Raw genomic sequence first — 18862 nt, 5'->3', positions numbered from 1 at the left:
CAGGCTTCATGCAAACGGCCGTGCCCGTAATCACAGAGTATGGGAGCACGGCCCGCAAAATGCAAAAGAACGGACATGTTTCATAATTTTCTGAACATTTCTACGGCACGGACACCCATCCGTAGCGATACGGAAAGGCATCCGCGGCCAATAAAACTGAATGGGTCCGTAATTGCGGACCGTATTACGGTCCGCATTTTTGGACAATTTTTACGGTCGTGTGCATGGGGCCTCACTGAAGCTCTGTACTACCGAGCCATAGAAACTCCTTGTGCCGCCATAATAGTGCCTCCGTACGGCACCAGAATTGGTTTTCGTGCATGAGCCCTCAGCTCACGCAAGAGGGAAGAATTATGAAGACTATTCGCAAACTTGTTTTTTATTTGTTTTTATTTTGTAGGTACATTAGAGCAATACAAAAAATTGGTTGAAAACTTATACAAATCCTTCATTAATCCCCAAACTATGATGATTTTGCTGTGAATTGGTTAATGTAAAATTTTGACCAATTAATTATTTTCCTGCTGTAAAAAATGCTCTCTATGTAAATGTCACTATTGCCATGTTGATGAGGACTACATATGCCCGATTGTTGGCTGGCATGAATTCTGAAATGTGCAGTTCAACGCTAGCTGGACAGCCGGTAGTCATCCATACTTCTATAAACGATACGGTGTTCTCATTTATACACTTTACAAACAGCTCCAGATCCATGGGTCTGTATTAATTCTACATTCAGCAATGCACAAATAAAGCCACAGCCATGTGACAAAATCGACACTGAACACCGTGACAATGTGACACGTATGAACCACGGTGCATGATCTGAGCGCTTATTTCTTCCCGTTCCCCTCCTTTCTTCAGCTCTGTTTGTTCAAGACCTTCCAACTAAACAAACAAGCCCTTTGTGATTGAATTGACATGGTGCTAACAAGACGCTTAATGCCCAAATCAGCCTGAATGCAGGTAGAGTTCTCACTAATACCAATACCAGGATCTTAAACACAGAGCCACACAAGCACTTCCAAACCGCCAACAGAAAGTCCAGGAAAAAAAAAAGTAATTCCTTTCCCCTCCCTGAGCAAATATTACCTTGCATTAAGTGAGCCACGTCATTTGTGCAAGCGCGTGTTTCGTCCACGTAGGGCTCTAGCCTAGTCTTACCTGCAGACTTCTCAGCTATCTTGGCCTCCGTCACTTGTTCCAGCAGCTGCACATCCAACTTCAGTGTTTCCAGATCTCTCTCTTTGCTCGTCAGAGCTTCTCGGAGCTGAGAATAAACAGGGAAACCCAGCAATCAATGGGTGATAATAAGAACAGGCTCTGCAACCTTTTTCCTTGTTTGCATATCCATCTCCACACATCTTCGCAGCAAAAAAAACAATATGACTCCGGCAGTATATTTATTTTATAAAGTAAATGTTTAGAATTTAGACAGAGTAAAAGCTCCATAAGATACACTACCACTTCTTAAGTAAATGTAATAACGGGACTGGAGAGACGGATGGAGGTGCTAGTCCTGCCCCTAAAACAATCATCTGTATATAGAATTTCTTCAGTTGTCCTCTTAAAATAAAGGGGTTGGCTGGTTTAGAAAACAGATTTAAAAAAAAAAATAACTATTAGGAAATTCGAAATAAATAGCAAAGAGCAGCTACAAAGTACGTCTTTCGCTCTGGAGGACCTTGGATGTCACTGAGTTATAAGGACTGCCTATTGATTTCAATGAGAAGGGTGTAATGCTTTATTTTTCCTGTGGTGGTGCTGCAGAGAAATTAAGCAGTTGGACCACCGATTACGACGGATTGATGGGGGTTCCAGCAGCAGAATACCCTGTGTTCCGCTTACTGTTGGGATAATCTGATAATAAATAGGGATTGTCCAAAGCACACAAACCCTGCAAGTTCATACAAATTATGTTCTATCTTTTTTGTAATATTGATAATTGTTTTTGGGTAACAAACCATATTGTTGGCAGTGCAGCCCCTTTTCCCTATCAATATATAATTAGACAGACTGCACTATGAGTTATCACCCAGCCTTCCCAGAAACCGCTGAGTAGAACTGATCATAAATGAGTAACTATTATAAGGGAGAAATTCCCTTGGAACAGTTACATCCACCTTTATTTTAACAGCGTAAATCTTTAGTTAACACCTAGATTAGTTAAATGCATTAAATGCATCTAAGGATTAGCACTCGAAATCCTACCCGCTGCTTCTGAATGGCTTGACGTCAGACCATAAGATGCATTGGTATGACTGCCAACCCAAACCTAATTGCTGAATCAAATCCCAGCTAGCATGCCATTAATATGTCACGGTTTTGGACTGTCATCAGATTTCAGCAATAAAATAATATATTATACTAATATATAAATATACACACATACATACTAATATTATATATATATATATATATATATATATATATATATATATATACACATACACACATATGTAAATATATACTCAGATACACATTATAAAGAGTACACACGCAGATTTAGGTGATACAGGCATTACCATTTCGCGGAGTGATAACATATCATGAAGTAAGGTATGCCATTACGTCATGATCAGTAGCTAGGGGTGGGACAAGCAAGGTTTTCATAATGTGGCCCCTCTTGGTCTTTGAAGTTCAGCATTATTTCCCACTGCTGCACTAAACGGATGCACTCGTTGGACCGCTGTTTGTTTTTTAAATGCATAAATTGCACCATCTCCCTCGCAATGGTGCCCTAGAAGGCTGACTAGTCAGTTTACCCCTTATTCTAGCCCTGCCAGTGGTGGTCTGACCCCCGCCAATCCCAAGGACGAAAAGAGCAGTAGCCTGTTCAGTATTCTCTATGCACAGCGAGAGTCCTGTACCCCTGCTGTGTAGTGAAATGCAACACAATGGGGACAGGAGACTCTGTAGGGGTCCTGGCAGTTGGAACCCTCCCCAATTTCTTTCAGGAGGTGATGTGTCCTACCAACATACCATCACTTCTTAAGACGGGAATAGCTCTTTATGGATTTTTTCGCTTTTCTGTAACGTATTTTAAATGAAAAATGTATTCTGTTTACTAACATACTTTGTGTTTTAATTCTGCACCATTTTCAATATCACCACTTGCGGTCAGTGAATGAATACAATATTGTTTTTAAATTGAGAGATAGTTTGGCCATTATTAAGTTATAAGAATATAACTCAAGTGTAGCCTGTGTACAGTATACTGTCAAAGCAGTATACAGGGGCAGGAACACTGACGTATATACTGGGACTATGTGGTGCACCAGGCTAAGGCTCTTTTCACACCGAATTTAGTGGTCTCCGTTTGACGTATACACCGGGAAAAGCTCCCGAAATATACATTAAACAAAAGCTAAGATGGATGCCTAACAGCGGCATCTGTCACCTGTAAATTATTAGGGTATCCGTGTAACAGATACACTACCATTCAAAAGTTTGGGGTCACCCAGACAATTTTGTGTTTTCAATGAAAACTCACACTTATATTTATCAAATGAGTTGCAAAATGACTAGAAAATATAGTCAAGACATTGACAAGGTTAGAAATAATGATTTTTATTTGAAATAATAATTTTCTCCTTCAAACTTTGCTTTCGTCAAAGAATGCTCCATTTGCAGCAATTACAGCATTGCAGACCTTTGGCATTCTAGCTGTTAATTTGCTGAGCTAATCGGGAGAAATTTCACCCCATGCTTCCAGAAGCCCCTCCCACAAGTTGGATTGGCTTGATGGGCACTTCTTGCGTACCATACGGTCAAGCTGCTCCCACAACAGCTCTATGGGGTTGAGATCTGGTGACTGCGCTGGCCACTCCATTACAGATAGAATACCAGCTGCCTGCTTCTTCCCTAAATAGTTCTTGCATAATTTGGAGGTGTGCTTTGGGTCATTGTCCTGTTGTAGGACGAAATTGGCTCCAATCAAGCGCTGTCCACAGGGTATGGCGTGGCGTTGCAAAATGGAGTGATAGCCTTCCTCATTCAAAATCCCTTTTACCTTGTACAAATCTCCCACTTTACCAGCACCAAAGCAACCCCAGACCATCACAGTACCTCCACCATGCTTGACAGATGGTGTCAGGCACTCTTCCAGCATCTTTTCAGTTGTTCTGCGTCTCACAAATGTTCTTCTGTGTGATCAAAAAAACCTCAAACTTCGATTCGTCTGTCCATAACACTTTTTTCCAATCTTCCTCTGTCCAATGTCTGTGTGCTTTTTCCCATATTAATCTTTTCCTTTTATTAGCCAGTCTCAGATATGGCTTTTTCTTTGCCACTCTGCCCTGAAGGCCAGCATCCCAGAGTCGCCTCTTCACTGTAGACGTTGACACTGGCGTTTTGCGGGTACTATTTAATGAAGCTGCCAGTTGAGGACCTGTGAGGCGTCTATTTCTCAAACTAGAGAATCTAATGTACTTGTCTTGTTGCTCAGTTGTGCAGCGGGGCCTCCCACTTCTCTTTCTACTCTGGTTAGAGCCTGTGTGTGCTGTCCTCTGAAGGGAGTAGTACACACTGTTGTAGGAAATCTTTAGTTTCTTGGCAATTTCTCGCATGGAATAGCCTTCATTTCTAAGAACAAGAATAGACTGTCGAGTTTCACATGAAAGCTCTCTTTTTCTAGCCATTTTGAGAGTTTAATCGAACCCACAAATGTAATGCTCCAGATTCTCAACTAACTCAAAGGAAGGTCAGTTTTATAGCTCCTCTAAACAGAAAAACTGTTTACAGCGGTGCTAACATAATTGCACAAGGGTTTTCAAGTGTTTTCTAATCATCCATTAGCCTTCTAACACAGTTAGCAAACACAATGTACCATTAGAACACTGGAGTGATGGTTGCTGGAAATGGGCCTCTATACACCTATGTAGATATTGCATTAAAAACCAGACGTTTGCAGCTAGAATAGTCATTTAGCACATTAACAATGTATAGAGTGTATTTCTGATTAATTTAATGTTATCTTCATTGAAAAAAACTGTGCTTTTCTTGCAAAAATAAGGAAATTTCGAAGTGACCCTAAACTTTTGAACGGTAGTGTATATCCTGAACCTCAATGACCCTTTCCATGACGTATCAGTTAAACAAGCTCTATTACAGCCTATGGATGACGGATGCTAAGGTTAGGCATCCAAATAACGCATCTGAAACCTATAAGCTATAATAGGACCTGTTTAACGGCTACGTCATGAAAACCTATTGAAAAACTCATGACCTATCGGTTTGATGGATGCCATATAATGAAATCCATCACTCGTAAGCATAGATTTAAAAAAAAAAAAAAAAAAATATATATATATATATATACATTTATAAGTATTTTACTGAATGCCTATGGATACAATAGCGTAGTCGATTATGCTATTTTAAGCAGCAGAAAATGGTGTATCCGATGCATACCGCCCGCCGGGGGCAAAAAGGACACTCTTTTGGCCTCCATCGGTATATTGGAAGCCCATGAGTGTGTTTGACGTATGAGCCAGAAGTTTTCCCGATGCATATGACAAAAGTGGCCTAAATTATTTGTTGTAAACCCTGCTAGAGGCATCATATGTAGGGTACTAGCAGTCACTTTTGCCCTTCATTGACACCACCCATACAGAGGTCTACCCCATAGTGGCAACGTAGTTTCCTAACAGCATACAAGTAATACGTTCATTGCAGTTAAATAGTACAGCTAAAGAAAGTTTAACCTATTATTTTCTTCATATGTTGATCCAGAATAAGGCCCAAACTGAATCACTATGAGGTTGATGTCAATTTGTCATAAACAAGGTATGAGCTGTTGCATGCATACAGTAAATCTCCAGAGTTGGTTATCGGCACACCATATTCGACAGGAAGAATAATAGAGTGTTGATGTGCCATAACGGACATAATGTCAGAAGAGGCTGTTTACGACCTTCTTGTACAAATCACACGCATCTGTGAAACAATGCTGCTAAGGTCCACCGAATCCAGTGAGTGACATTTAAAAAAAAAAAAAAGAGTATGACAAGAAAAAATCCCATTTAGTTCACAATACGCCTCTTATCTCTTAAAGGGTTTGCTAATACATTACTAACTTGACACAAAGAAGCACTGAATAACTAATAATAACATGTTGATGGCTTGAAATCACTTAAAATAAGTTCTCATGACCTTCAGTTTAGATAGAAGTTCAGTGTCAGACGTAATAATATTTAGGTATGGGTTTGTGGAAACCTTCAGAAGGCCTGGACTTAAGGTGTCAGTAGGTTTTTATTTGGCAGGGGCAACACTTTAATTAATTTAGGTCACTTATTATTTGGCGAATTTGAATGTTATGAACTTTACAACAAACTTTTCATATATCAATAGTACAAGCAAACATAAGAAACTTTGTAATATATCTTATTAGAGAAAAAATTTCTCTTTATCCCCCCCCCCCCAAACTTTTCACTCATTCTGAATTTACTGCTTTTTCTGTCTCAAGAGAAAACAGACTTAGCTCACTGAGGGATCAGGTAACAGCTTTCCATAGAAGTTTATTGAGAGGGGAGGGGGGGAGTAGGAGAGCAGGACATAATTTATCAACCTTGGGTGTAGTTTATCAATCTTCCTATGCCAGTTTTCTGGCACAAACAGATGCAAAACGTCTCTTTTTGCGCCACCCTCACAACTTTTGTGGAAAGCAGCGTGGTCTCATGGAAAGGGGCATGGTCACAGCGACCCAAGAAGTTTATTAGAATTTACTCCAATAAACTGGTGTAAATTATAGTGGAAATCCATTGTAGAATTCACTCTATGGGGCGTAGCAAGGTAAAGTCCGGCGCTGGGCCCCTACCTTGCTACCCCCAGACCAGACTACATTCTGCCCCTTCCATTGAACATTTCAATAAATGATTAAAAATGTTTAAAAAAAATTATACTCACCGCTCCTCTTCTCTCCAGCGCAGATCATACAACATAATGATGTCGGGAAGCGTTAGGACATTGCATGCGATGCAGAACTAATGACGTTGAAGTGCTAGAATGATAAATGAGCCGGAGAGGGGAGTAGCGTACCCTTATTCTTAGGTTGCCTAGTGGCAGCCCACAGGAATATGAATATCTCCCAACCATTGGGGATAAGACTATTTTTGCATTGGGAATTAGTCATACACTTTTCAGAAATAAGCATTTTGCACAGTTAGATTTGTTACTAAATCCGTCAGTCAGTCTCGACCTTGGATATAGCTATCAGCTGCTTGGCCTACGAGAGGCTACACCATGTCAGATGGCACATGCAGAACAGATAAGGGCATAGGCATCATCTAATCTGAAGGTGGGGCATTTTATGACTACTGCTGATATTTCCACACCCTTTGTGATAACCCACAAACCTATACAAGGAAGATTCAAAAGTTGAAAGCCATTATAGACGGAGCATGAGTAAGGACAAAAAACAATAGCTGTCTGTTATTTCTTTGTGTTACGTTATTAGTATTGGAACAGGTTACAGGCAGTGATAGCTTCTGGTCATGTCAGGTTTGGTATAATAAAAGAATAGCTCCCCGTAAAATCAAAACTTACTAAGAGTTGTTATAATGCTATGAGCCAAGTAAAGCAGTCAGTGAGTGATCGGAGTTTCATCCCAAGTGGAGAAGACAACATTCTGGATACAACGGATATGTGGTAAGAGCCACAGTAGTCAACACGTCTATCACGTGCTTGTGGTCATGCTAGTGTCAAGTAATAATAGTGGAATGCATTGTATAAAGCACGTATGTTATTCTATTGATTTACACACTGGCAAAACACCGAACCTTGTGAACAATGACACAGGGGAAACTTGTAAATGAAGACAACAAGCAGGAAGCAAAGTCTACAAATAATTTCAGAATAAGCTATTATATGTGTGTATATGAGGAATAACACAATTCTGGCCATTATATGACTTGTATTATATGGCATTTTTGTTAGCAGTTTTGCAGGCTCGATCTCTTAATTTTCTGTGAGCTAGTGGGGGGGAGGCCTGACTGCTATTATGTCTTCTATACATTGCACACATTGAAAAGAGAACCTATCTCTCTGTAGCGCACCATGAGAAGCAGCAGCAAGACGGAGGGCATCATACAGCAGTAATGAGTAGTGTAGCTGTGAATCCAGCACTTGGGTGAGATATAGACCTTACTAAAAGCTGCAGCAATATCTCGGCATATGCCTCTCTGCCTCTCTCTCCCTCCAACAGCTCCTGCCCCTCCCCATAGACTTCTCTGGGCAGAATGTAACTGGATACCACAGAGAGCTGATAATCCGTCTCATCTCTCAAGACGGATTTTAGCTGTGAATTGAGGGTGAATGATCAGTGCTGGACGGAAGGGAGAAGTGCCTGAAAGAGCTCTTACACTGTCCGTAGCAGTGACACACCCCCTTGCCAGGTCGGCATACAAGCACAAGACTGTGATCACTCGCAAGGCATCAGTCTTATTCTTGTCCCCTCTCCAGCTCTTGCACTGGCCAAAGCAGTGACACGCCCCCTTGCCAGTTCGGCAGACAAGTACAAGATTGATCTCTCTCAAGCGATCAGTCTTGTCCTTGTCTGCCGACAGCTGAAGAGTGAGAGCGAGCACGCGCACTCGCTCTCCTCTCTCCAACTCTTGCTGCGACAATGACCGTAGCTTATTGGACAGTGTCACAGCCATGTTACATGCCCCCTTGCCAATTACACACCCCATTGACAGTTCAGGGGGTTATTTAAATATCGGGCGCCTAATATAACGGCACCGATATCTAAATAACGGAGGAGGGTAGGAAAAAAATGTAAAGTGCCCCAGGGTTTGTGCAGCCCTCCCCATTACATGCTGCACATGTATGGGCAGGTGAAAGGTTCTCTTTAAAGGGGTTGTCCAGTTTTTAAAAAAAACAAAAAAACAGTTTCATATACCCTATTAGAGAATTCGGAGTTAATAGATGGTATGTGGTGTTGTCTGTTCAAGCTTCTCATGTCTTGGCCAGAGTTGAGAGCATCTTTCACTTTGGAGGATCTGTATTTTTATTAAATAGACAACCCATTGATTTGAACGATCACTGTGTTATGCAAGGAAATTTAATGCTGTCAGATTTACCCACATATTACAGCTATTTGCTGGGGGATGCTTTGTGATATACCAATTGTGGAAGGAACCTTCTAAAAGTAGGTATTGTCCAAAGCGGCCAACGGTAGCTATGTCAGATCCATTTTCAAACAGATTCCAATGAATTCCATAGACTCATAATGTTGTCCTTCAGGCTTCAATGCTATATAAGCCTTTGATGGGCATTTTTTTTTTTTAATAATAAACAGGTCAGTCAGTGTGTTTGGTGTAACTTTTTAATTACTCTTTATTAATCTATATTACTTTTTTTTTTAGATACAGCTGCTCTGTATTCTCTATACAGAGTAGCTGTAGGTAGCGCTAAGTCCTGCTCCCGTCAGGTCCGCGGGAAAGTGTCTCTGACACGCAGGATCCACCTGTTATCCATCACATACTCAGTTCATAACTTAGATGCAATAGATTACAGGTGGAACCGCGGACACTGGACCCGTCACGTCCGCGGCACTGACAGATTCCGTGAATAGCAAACGATGCAACTTCTCTGTATACAGAATACAGAGCAGCTGTATCTCAAAAAGTCCAACTAATTTTTAATAAAGACTAATTAAAAACTTACACCAAACACACTGACTGACCTGTTTTTTTTGTTTTTTTTTTAAATGCCCCTCAAAGGTTTACATAGCCTTTCAGTAGGGATTATGGTATTTTTGACAGTAGTGCTGCATTTTTGCCATAAAAAAAACAGAAAACCCCAAAAAAGCAGAACACAGAGCTGTGTGAATAGAAGATAACTTTTGGAATGCAAACTTGATGTAAATCAGCGATAAATATTTCCAGGTAACGTTTGATCTCACGGAAATAGGCTCTTTAAATGTAGATCACAGTAATATTTTATGCATATTACTTCTGTTTCTTTTATTAAGGGTGAGGAAATAAAAGGTATAAAACAGAGAACTGTCATAGCGCTAAGACTAGATTAATTATTGATATTAAAATGGATTGTTCAAATCTGAAATACCACCTCGGACTGGCAGACATTCTTGGTTATTTATATATTGTTTCATGTTGGCATGGAAACCAACCTTTGCTGGTTAGAAGGTTATATCAATGGTAAAATCTGCTGCTCCTTATTAAGGTATATGTTGACCTAGCTGTCATCTTCCTGATATCGACTTGCCACTCTCCTAGATGAGGTTTTTATTGCTTCCCCGGGAACACAGATTGTGAATACTTGCAATATTGAGGTAGTCTGGCTTTGCCCCTACACTTTTTTTACTGCTCAAAAACCATATTAACATTTATGAACCAGGGAGAATCCATTATACAGAAATCCACATTATTTTCACAACCTGCCAATCTGACAGAAACAAGCTGGGGTCTCTCCCGATGAGGTCACTTTCTGATGATGTCACTGGTTGGACATCAGATGAAGACTCAGTTGGTAGATGTCACATTGCACCCCATATTATCAGGTCATGGTGATGACAGAAGATGGGCAACAAAAACTAAAGCTGCGTTTACATGCAGCAATTTTTCCAATGATTGTACCAAACAATTCTCATTGTAGCTAGAATGACACATTATTAATGTGTCGCAACTGAACAACAGGAGTAAGAAAAAAAAATTGTTCCAGGAAATTGATCAAACAGCTAAGACACTTTTATTTTTGTTGTTTAGGCCTCATGCACACGACCGTAGCCATGTGCACGGCCGTGATTTTCGGGTCGGACGGCCGCCGAGTGTCATCCGCGGGCCGCCCGCAAATCAAGGGCCGTGAACATAGCCGCGTGCATTCATTTCAATGAGCCTGGACCGCAAGATACGGCCGTAATAAGACATATCTTTTTGCAGTCCAGCCTCTGTGGCAATGCAGGGACCCTGGAAACCACGGTCGTGTGCATGGGCCCATAGAAATGAATGGGATCTCAATTCATCCGTGCATTTTCGGGGGAATTGCGGCCGCAAAAGCACGTTCATGTGCATGGGGCCTTAGTTTGTACTAAACAGATTACATTTAAAATATACTAATAACTTTTTGTAGTCTAACCCTACTTATGCTTCCTGTGACAGAGTAAAAAAGAAAAAGAGAAGCATAACAGGGCCTTAATTGTGATGATACCAAACACGCCATAACTTCTTCCATTTAACCGCCCTTTTTTTGGATCTATACCACAATCTTTCATATTCCAGTACCTTATTATCCAGGCTTTTCCATCCCCTCAATGATGGATTAGTATTCGAGAACCATACTCCGTGAATTTTTAGCCTCGCAATAAATATGCTTCTACATTTAGGTTTCCGGATGGGAGAAATGAGACACATTTTAGGGAAATCTTTGGTTTATTAGAATCAGGGCAACTCTTTCAGAGAACATTTCGAAAATAAGCTGTTTGTTAGGATTTGCACATATAATGGTATACATAGATAGATATGAGATAGAGATAGAGAGATAGAGATAGAGATAGAGATAGAGATAGAGATAGAGATAGAGATAGAGATAGAGATAGAGATAGAGATAGAGATAGAGATAGAGATAGAGATAGAGATAGATAGATAGATAGATAGATAGATAGATAGATAGATAGATAGATAGATAGATAGATAGATAGATAGATAGATATTAAAGCGTCTCTATGTTTCACTTCCTTATGGGAAAATATTAAAAGAAATCCTGAAAATTCAGGATTACCACTTTTGGATTAAGAAGGGTATCACTTTAGTAGATTAGCAAATTATGTCATTGAAATCAGCTAAACAGTCTTGAGGAAATGTATAATTTAGGTATCATCAAATTTATCAGGTAAACACGAAAATGTTGGTGAAAGACAGTAATATAATAGGTCCACATAATCCTATTGACTTCATGATTTACTCAGGTACGAAAAAGAGGGCGCTTTATGTAATTTACACACACATTATTAATGCTATCACAGGTAAACCTAAATTTAATAGTCAAGTAAAATACAAAAAATACATTGTAGACTGGATAATATTCAATGGAAATATATTTTGAAAAGCGTCCCCTTGATTTCCCTCAATTCTGATCATAGAATTATAATAAATATTGTACATCGAATGTATTTTTCTCTGCCCTTCCTACAGAATATTGGTGTAAGAAATAACTTTAACTGTCTTAAACTCTATGCGGACTTTATTAAATTTATAATACTAGCGAGGGTAGGTTCAAGATTGCTATCCCCCTTACATTGGCATGTGTAAATTATCATATGCCCTGTGGAGACAAAAATTTCTGATGAAAGTAATAAATACACTCTAATTACACGTGAGACACTTTGGTGTTTGGTCTGAGGCGTTGCGAGGGTGTGGGAAGGACATATCATGTTAGTCTTAAAGGGGTTTACCGGTCAGTAAAAATTGATGGCCTATCCTCAGGTTAGGCCATCAATAGCTGATAGGTCGGGTTCGACTCCCGGGACCCCGCTGATGAGCCGTTTTGAATGGGGTGCAGCACTCGTATGAGCCCTGCTTCCCCTTCACTTCTACTTGCTCACTGTGAATCTTCGACACGCATTTAGCGGCAATTCACAGGTATTGCAGCCTTCTCCCATTCCCTTCAATGCGAGAAGAAGGCTGCAATACCTGTGAATCGCCGCTAAACATGTGTCGAAGATTCACATTGAGCAAGTAGAAATGAAGGGGAAGCAGCGCTCATACGAGCGCTGCACCCCCTTCAAAGCAGCTGATAGCGAGGGGTCCTGGGAGTCGGTTCCGCAAAAACTGATAGAGATAAAACATGTCTTCAGTTTTGCGCATCAGGCACTGCCTAGGTCATCAGTATATGATTGGTGGGGGGTCCAACGCCGCACCGATCAGCTGCCTCCAGGCACCGGACGTCCATGGGGGAAGCTGATAGCTTCGGTCACGGAATAGCGGCCGAGCTGAAGTACTGCAGCTCTGCTCCTATTTAAGGCCCCATGCACACGACCGTGCCCGCAATCACGGCCCGCGATTGCAAGCACGGCCGGCCGCTGACTGACAGCCGCATTTTCGGGCCGTGCTCGCATACAAAGTATGGGAGCACGGCCCGCAAAATGCGAAAGAACGGACATGTTCCATAATTCCCGGAACATTTCCACGGCACGGACACCCTTCCGTAGTGCTACGGAAAGGTGTCAGTGTTCAATGAAAGTGAATGGCTCCGTTTTTGCGGACCGCAATTGCGGTCCGCAAAAACGGAAGTTTTTTACGGTCGTGTGCATGGGGCCTTAGTGAAAAGGAGCAGAGCTGCAGTTCTGCAGCACGGCCACTATGCAGTGTACGGAGCCAACTGCTTCCAGCTCCATACTGATGACCTATCCGGTGAATAGATCATCAGTTGTCTGGTAGTAGACAACCCTTTAATTAATGTGTGTATGGGCCCTAAGGCCCTTTTATAAGAAATTTATAAAACGTATCAAAAGGTATGTAAATAATATATATATATATATATATATATATATATATATATATATATATATATATACATATAGTATTGTGCAAAAGTTTTAGGCAGTTGAGGAAAAATGCTGCAAAGTAAGCTTTCAAAAATAGAAGTGTTAAAAGTTTTTTTAATCAATTAACAAAATACAAAGTGAATGAACAGAAGAGAAATCTACAAGGTAGTTTAAGTGCATCAGCAAGATCTCTCCCAGGCAAAGATTTCAAATCAGAGTGGGGTTTCAAGATATACTGTTCAAGCTCTTTTGAAAAAGCACAAAGAAACGGGCAACATTGAGGACCGTAGACAGTTGTCGGCCAAGGAAACTTAGTGCAGTAGAACAAAGACTCTTCATGGTTACTTCCCTTTGAAATCGGAAGATGCCATCAGCTCAGAACTGGCAGAAACCAGTGGGACCCAGGTACACCCATCTACTGATCGAAGTAGTCTGGCCAGAAGTGTTCTTCATGGAAGAATTGCGCCCAAAAAGCCATACCTTCGACGTGAAAACAAGGTCAAGTTCGAAAACGTAGGAACTGGGGTGCAGAAAAATGGCAGTAGGTGCTCTAGACTGATGAGTCAAAATGTGAAATGTTTGGCTGTAACAGAAGGCAGTTTGTTCGCAGAAGAGCTGGAGAGCGGTACAATAATGAGTGTCTGCAGGCAACAGTCAAGCATTGTGGAGGTTCCTTCCAAGTTTGGGGCTGGATTACAACAGCAAATGGAGTTGGTGATTTGGTCGGGATTAATGGTGTCCTCAGTGCTGAGAAATACAGGCAGATAATTTTTTATCATGCAATACCATCAGAGAGGTGTCTGAATGGCTCTAAATTTATTCTGCAGCAGGACAACAAGCCCAAACATACAGCCAATGTCATTAAGAACTATCTTCAGTGTAAAGAAGACCAAGGAGCCCTGGAAGTGATGATGACCCCCACAGAGCCCTGATTTCAACATCATCGAGTCTGTCTGGGATTACATGAAGAGACAGAAGGGTTTGAGGAAGCCTACATCCACAGAAGATCTGTGGTTAGTTCTCCAAGATGTTTGGAACAACCTCCCTGCCGTGTTCCTTCAAAAACAGTGTGCAAGTGTAACTAGAAGAATTGATGCTGTTTTGAAGGCAAAGGGTGGTCACACCAAATATTGATTTGATTTCGATTTCTCTTCTGTTAATATACTTTGCATTTCGTTAATTGTTAAAGAAAACTAGGATCACTTCTATTTTTGAAAGCATTCTTAAAGCCCTATTACACGGGCCAATTATCAAGCGTTAAAGGAATGCTCGTTCCCGATCATTGCCCTGTGTAAACAGGGCAACGATTAGCCGATGAAAGAGCAGACGCTCGCTCTTCGGCTGATTGTATAGTTTATGCAGCCGAAAATATTATCGTTGTCGGCAGCACATCTCCCGGACGTGCTGCCGTCATGATACAAATGTATAGGGACAAAAGGAGCAAACGAGCGCCGATCAACGAGCTGTCTCATTTATTGGTTCTCATTTACATGGCCCATGTCTGGGCCAGGTAAGAGGACCCTTACTTTTCTTATTTTTTCCACAACTGCCTAAAACTTATACATGCTCTAAATGGCTCATAGGGAGCTCTTAACCTTACTAAGAACTGAAACACATGTCCCACTTACATGGAAAAAAATAATCAGGAACCCGCTCTCACATTAATTATGGCTTTGGGTCATTATTGTCACCAACATTGACATATTCAGGTGTCAGTCTGTCATTATATCCTGCGGTCACATACGTGTATTCTCAGCGAGCAAAACCAACCAATAATAAATCTGTTTTTGACACAGTCAAGTAATTATGTCAAGCATTTGACAGATCTAGGAAAGCATTATGTGTTTGCTTTTACCACGGTCAAATAAGCAAGACAACCCGTTATGACATCAGTGCATTGTGGAAGTATTGTTTCCTGGCCTGTGAAACAGTCTATATTTCCACAAATGTATTGCTAAGTTGCACTTTACACTTGATCTATATTATACCTTGGACAGCCAGAGCCCCCAGGATCACCAGGATGTTTGCATGAGGTTTAATTCCTCAAATTAAAATAATGAGTCACAAAATATAAGGGTGCTCTGATAAAGGGAATTGCCATATATTAGAACATTAGAAATGAGAGAAGTAGCCAGGGGTTGGTAATTATGTTTCTATTTGTATCTCTATATCTTACAGAGATGCTGACATTTTTCATGTGATAGACATTGTTGCAGAAGTGGAAAAAATTGGTTGTCAGCTTGTCGGAATTATCATCTCAGTAAATTGTCACTATCTCGAACTTGCTGACAAAATAAAATTTCCTGACCATCAATATGGCTGCACTTCCTGTAGCCACTTCTGCAAAAAGGACTGTTGTAAAAAAACATCATATCAATATCTCTTTAAAGGCTATGTACACATTTGACATTGTTTTATTTTTTTAATAAAATGCGTATCAGTGTGTTTGGTGCAACTTCCTAAATACTTTTTATTAAAAAAAATGTTTACTTTTTGGGATACAGCTGCTTTGTATCCTGTATCCAGCTGAATCGTTGCCTAAGACCTGAATCCATCAGGTCTGTGGGACTGACGGGTTCAGTGAAAGCGGGTCCTGCGTGTGTCTTGATCCACCTGTAATTGATCACATCTAAGTTAAGTACTTAAATGTGATCAGTAACAGCTTGATCCTGAGTGTCGGAGACACTGAACCAGTCGGTTCCGCGGACCCGACGGATACAGGATTCAGAGAATGATACAGCTGCTCTGTATACAGAATACAAAGCAGCTCTATCTTAAAAAGAAAACATATTTTTTCATAAAATATATTTAGGAAGTTGCACCAATCACACTGATGCACTATTTTATTTAAAAAACAAACAAAAAAACAACGATGTCAAAAGGAGTACATAGCCTTTAAAGAGAACCTTTCACCTCCCCATACATGTGCAGCTGAGTGCTGCATGTAATGGGGAGGGCTGCACAAACCCTGGGGCACTTAAAAAAAAAATTCTACCTCCCTCCGTTATTTAGATATCGGTGCCGTTATATTTGGCACCCGATATTTAAATAACCCCCTGAACAGTCAACGGGGCATGTACTGGCAAGGGGGCGTGTCATCAGACAAAGTACAAGACTGATCTCTCACAAGAGCTGAAGAGAATTAGAGCGCGCATGCGCGCTCTCCTCTCCACAGCTCTTACACTGTCCGTAGCAGTGACACGCCCCCTTGCCTGTTCGGGTGAAAAGACTGCAATCGCGCACTCTCTCATGCTGTGGCACTGTCCACATCTGAATGGACAGTGTCACAGCCATAGTAACACAACCCCTTGCCAGTACACGCCCCGTTGACTGTTCAGGGGGTTATTTAAATATCGGGCGCCAAATATAACGGCACCGATATCTAAATAACGGAGGTAGGTAGAAAAAAAATGTAAACTGCCCCAGGGTTTGTGCAGCCCGCCCCATTACATGCTGCACTCAGCTACACATATATGGGGAGGTGAAAGGTTCTCTTTAAGTAAAAAAAAATTACTACATTTTGGCTTTTTCACAAATTTTTCATTTATGGAATTCCACTTTAAAGTTGACCATACACACGCCTGTTTGTCTGGCAGCTACTGTATTTTCCTGATTCCACCGTGAATATGAACGCTTGGCCAAGTGTGCACGATTATTTCAATGTAGAGGGGAATAAGAGTTGTCGGGCAGTGGCTTATCTCCTGTGGGAACTTAATTTTCAACATTTCCAATTCTTCTTTCCCTCTATATTTGTCATTGGGTGACAGTTGGGACTCCCTCATAAACATTAGATCGCCAGCCGATCGCGCTATCTAACATGTAGGGCTAGCTTAAGATATGGTCATTTCCAGAAGCTGGTAGCAGTGCAGAGACTTTGTAGGTTCTCCTAGCTTGATACAACCTAAAGAGGCTCTGTCACCAGATTTTGCAACCCCTATCTGCTATTGCAGCAGATAGGCGCTGCAATGTAGATTACAGTAACGTTTTTATTTTTAAAAAACAAGCATTTTTGGCCAAGTTATGACCATTTTTGTAGTTATGCAAATGAGGCTTGCAAAAGTCCAAGTGGGTGTGTTTAAAAGTAAAAGTCCAAGTGGGCGTGTATTATGTGCGTACATCGGGGCGTTTTTAATACTTTTACTAGCTGGGCGTTCTGATGAGAAGTATCATCCACTTCTCTTCAGAACGCCCAGCTTCTGCCAGATCACGCTGTGACGTCACTCACATGTCCTGCATCGTGTCAGACGAGCGAGGACACATCGGCACCAGAGGCTTCAGTTGATTCTGCAGCAGCATCGGCGTTTGCAGGTAAGTAGCTACATCGACTTACCTGCTAACGCCGATGCTGCTGCAGAATCAACTGAAGCCTCTGGTGCCGGTGTCCTCGCTCGTCTGACACGATGCAGGACCTGTGAGTGACGACACAGCGTGATCTCTTGAGAGCACGGCTGTGTCTGCACTGCCAGAAGCTGGGCGTTCTGAAGAGAAGTGGATGATACTTCTCATCAGAACGCCCAGCTAGTAAAAGTATTAAAAACGCCCCGATGTACGCACATAATACACGCCCACTTGGACTTTTACTTTTAAACACACCCACTTGGACTTTTGCAAGCCTCATTTGCATAACTACAAAAATGGTCATAACTTGGCCAAAAATGCTCGTTTTTTAAAAATAAAAACGTTACTGTAATCTACATTGCAGCGCCTATCTGCTGCAATAGCAGATAGGGGTTGCAAAATCTGGTGACAGAGCCTCTTTAAAGGAATTGTCTTATCAGAGACATCCCCTTTCATGGAGTTGGCACGGTGATCAGCTGATCGCTTTGGGTCCAGCACCCAGCACCCTCAGCAAACAGCTGATTTTGCCAGGGAAAGCCGGGGGCAGACAGACATTTTCCCTGCAGTGGATATGTAGCATTACCTGGCAACCATGAGATGAATAGCCATCCATGTAATGCATGGATGACTCAAGTCCGCCAGAGAAGGAGCAGCACCTTTCCGTTGTGGCTCATAGAGGGGGGTCTCGAGTTGGAAACCCTGCTCTATGATGTCCATATGCCCTAATCGTGCACATGGACAATGGTTGTCTTCATGGGACAATCCCTTTAATAATGATTAATAAAGCCATTATCTACCCTGTCCTCTATATAAATATTCCCTCTGCTGGATAATGTAATATTTAAAAGAGGGAGTATTTTTTTTAAATGTAGAGTGGGACAAATCATGGCACCACTTCATGCAGGCCCCTAACTAGTGCTCTGATAGAAGCAGGATGGGAAAACTTCCAAGATCTCCACTACGACGGCCTTCAATTATGAGAATATTTGGGTGAGAGACTGACCCTTATTCAAGGGTTTT

General features: G+C 41.3%; 1 protein-coding gene across 2 annotated transcripts in view; it reads right to left on the bottom strand.

Moving 5' to 3' along the window:
• The window catches only part of MIPOL1 (mirror-image polydactyly 1), a 302694-nt gene that overhangs the window by 166299 nt on the left and 117533 nt on the right, over positions 1-18862 (bottom strand). For both annotated transcript variants that reach the window (XM_075844430.1, XM_075844431.1), the window contains exon 5: positions 1165-1270. In XM_075844430.1, coding sequence (XP_075700545.1) covers positions 1165-1270 — 106 coding nt within the window. The remainder of the gene's footprint in view (positions 1-1164; positions 1271-18862) is intronic.

Source organism: Rhinoderma darwinii, chromosome 12 (assembly GCF_050947455.1).
Source record: "Rhinoderma darwinii isolate aRhiDar2 chromosome 12, aRhiDar2.hap1, whole genome shotgun sequence".
NCBI classification, from domain to species: Eukaryota; Metazoa; Chordata; class Amphibia; order Anura; family Rhinodermatidae; genus Rhinoderma; species Rhinoderma darwinii.
Note: the sequence above shows the minus strand (reverse complement) of the source record. Positions and strands in the feature narration are given on the sequence as shown.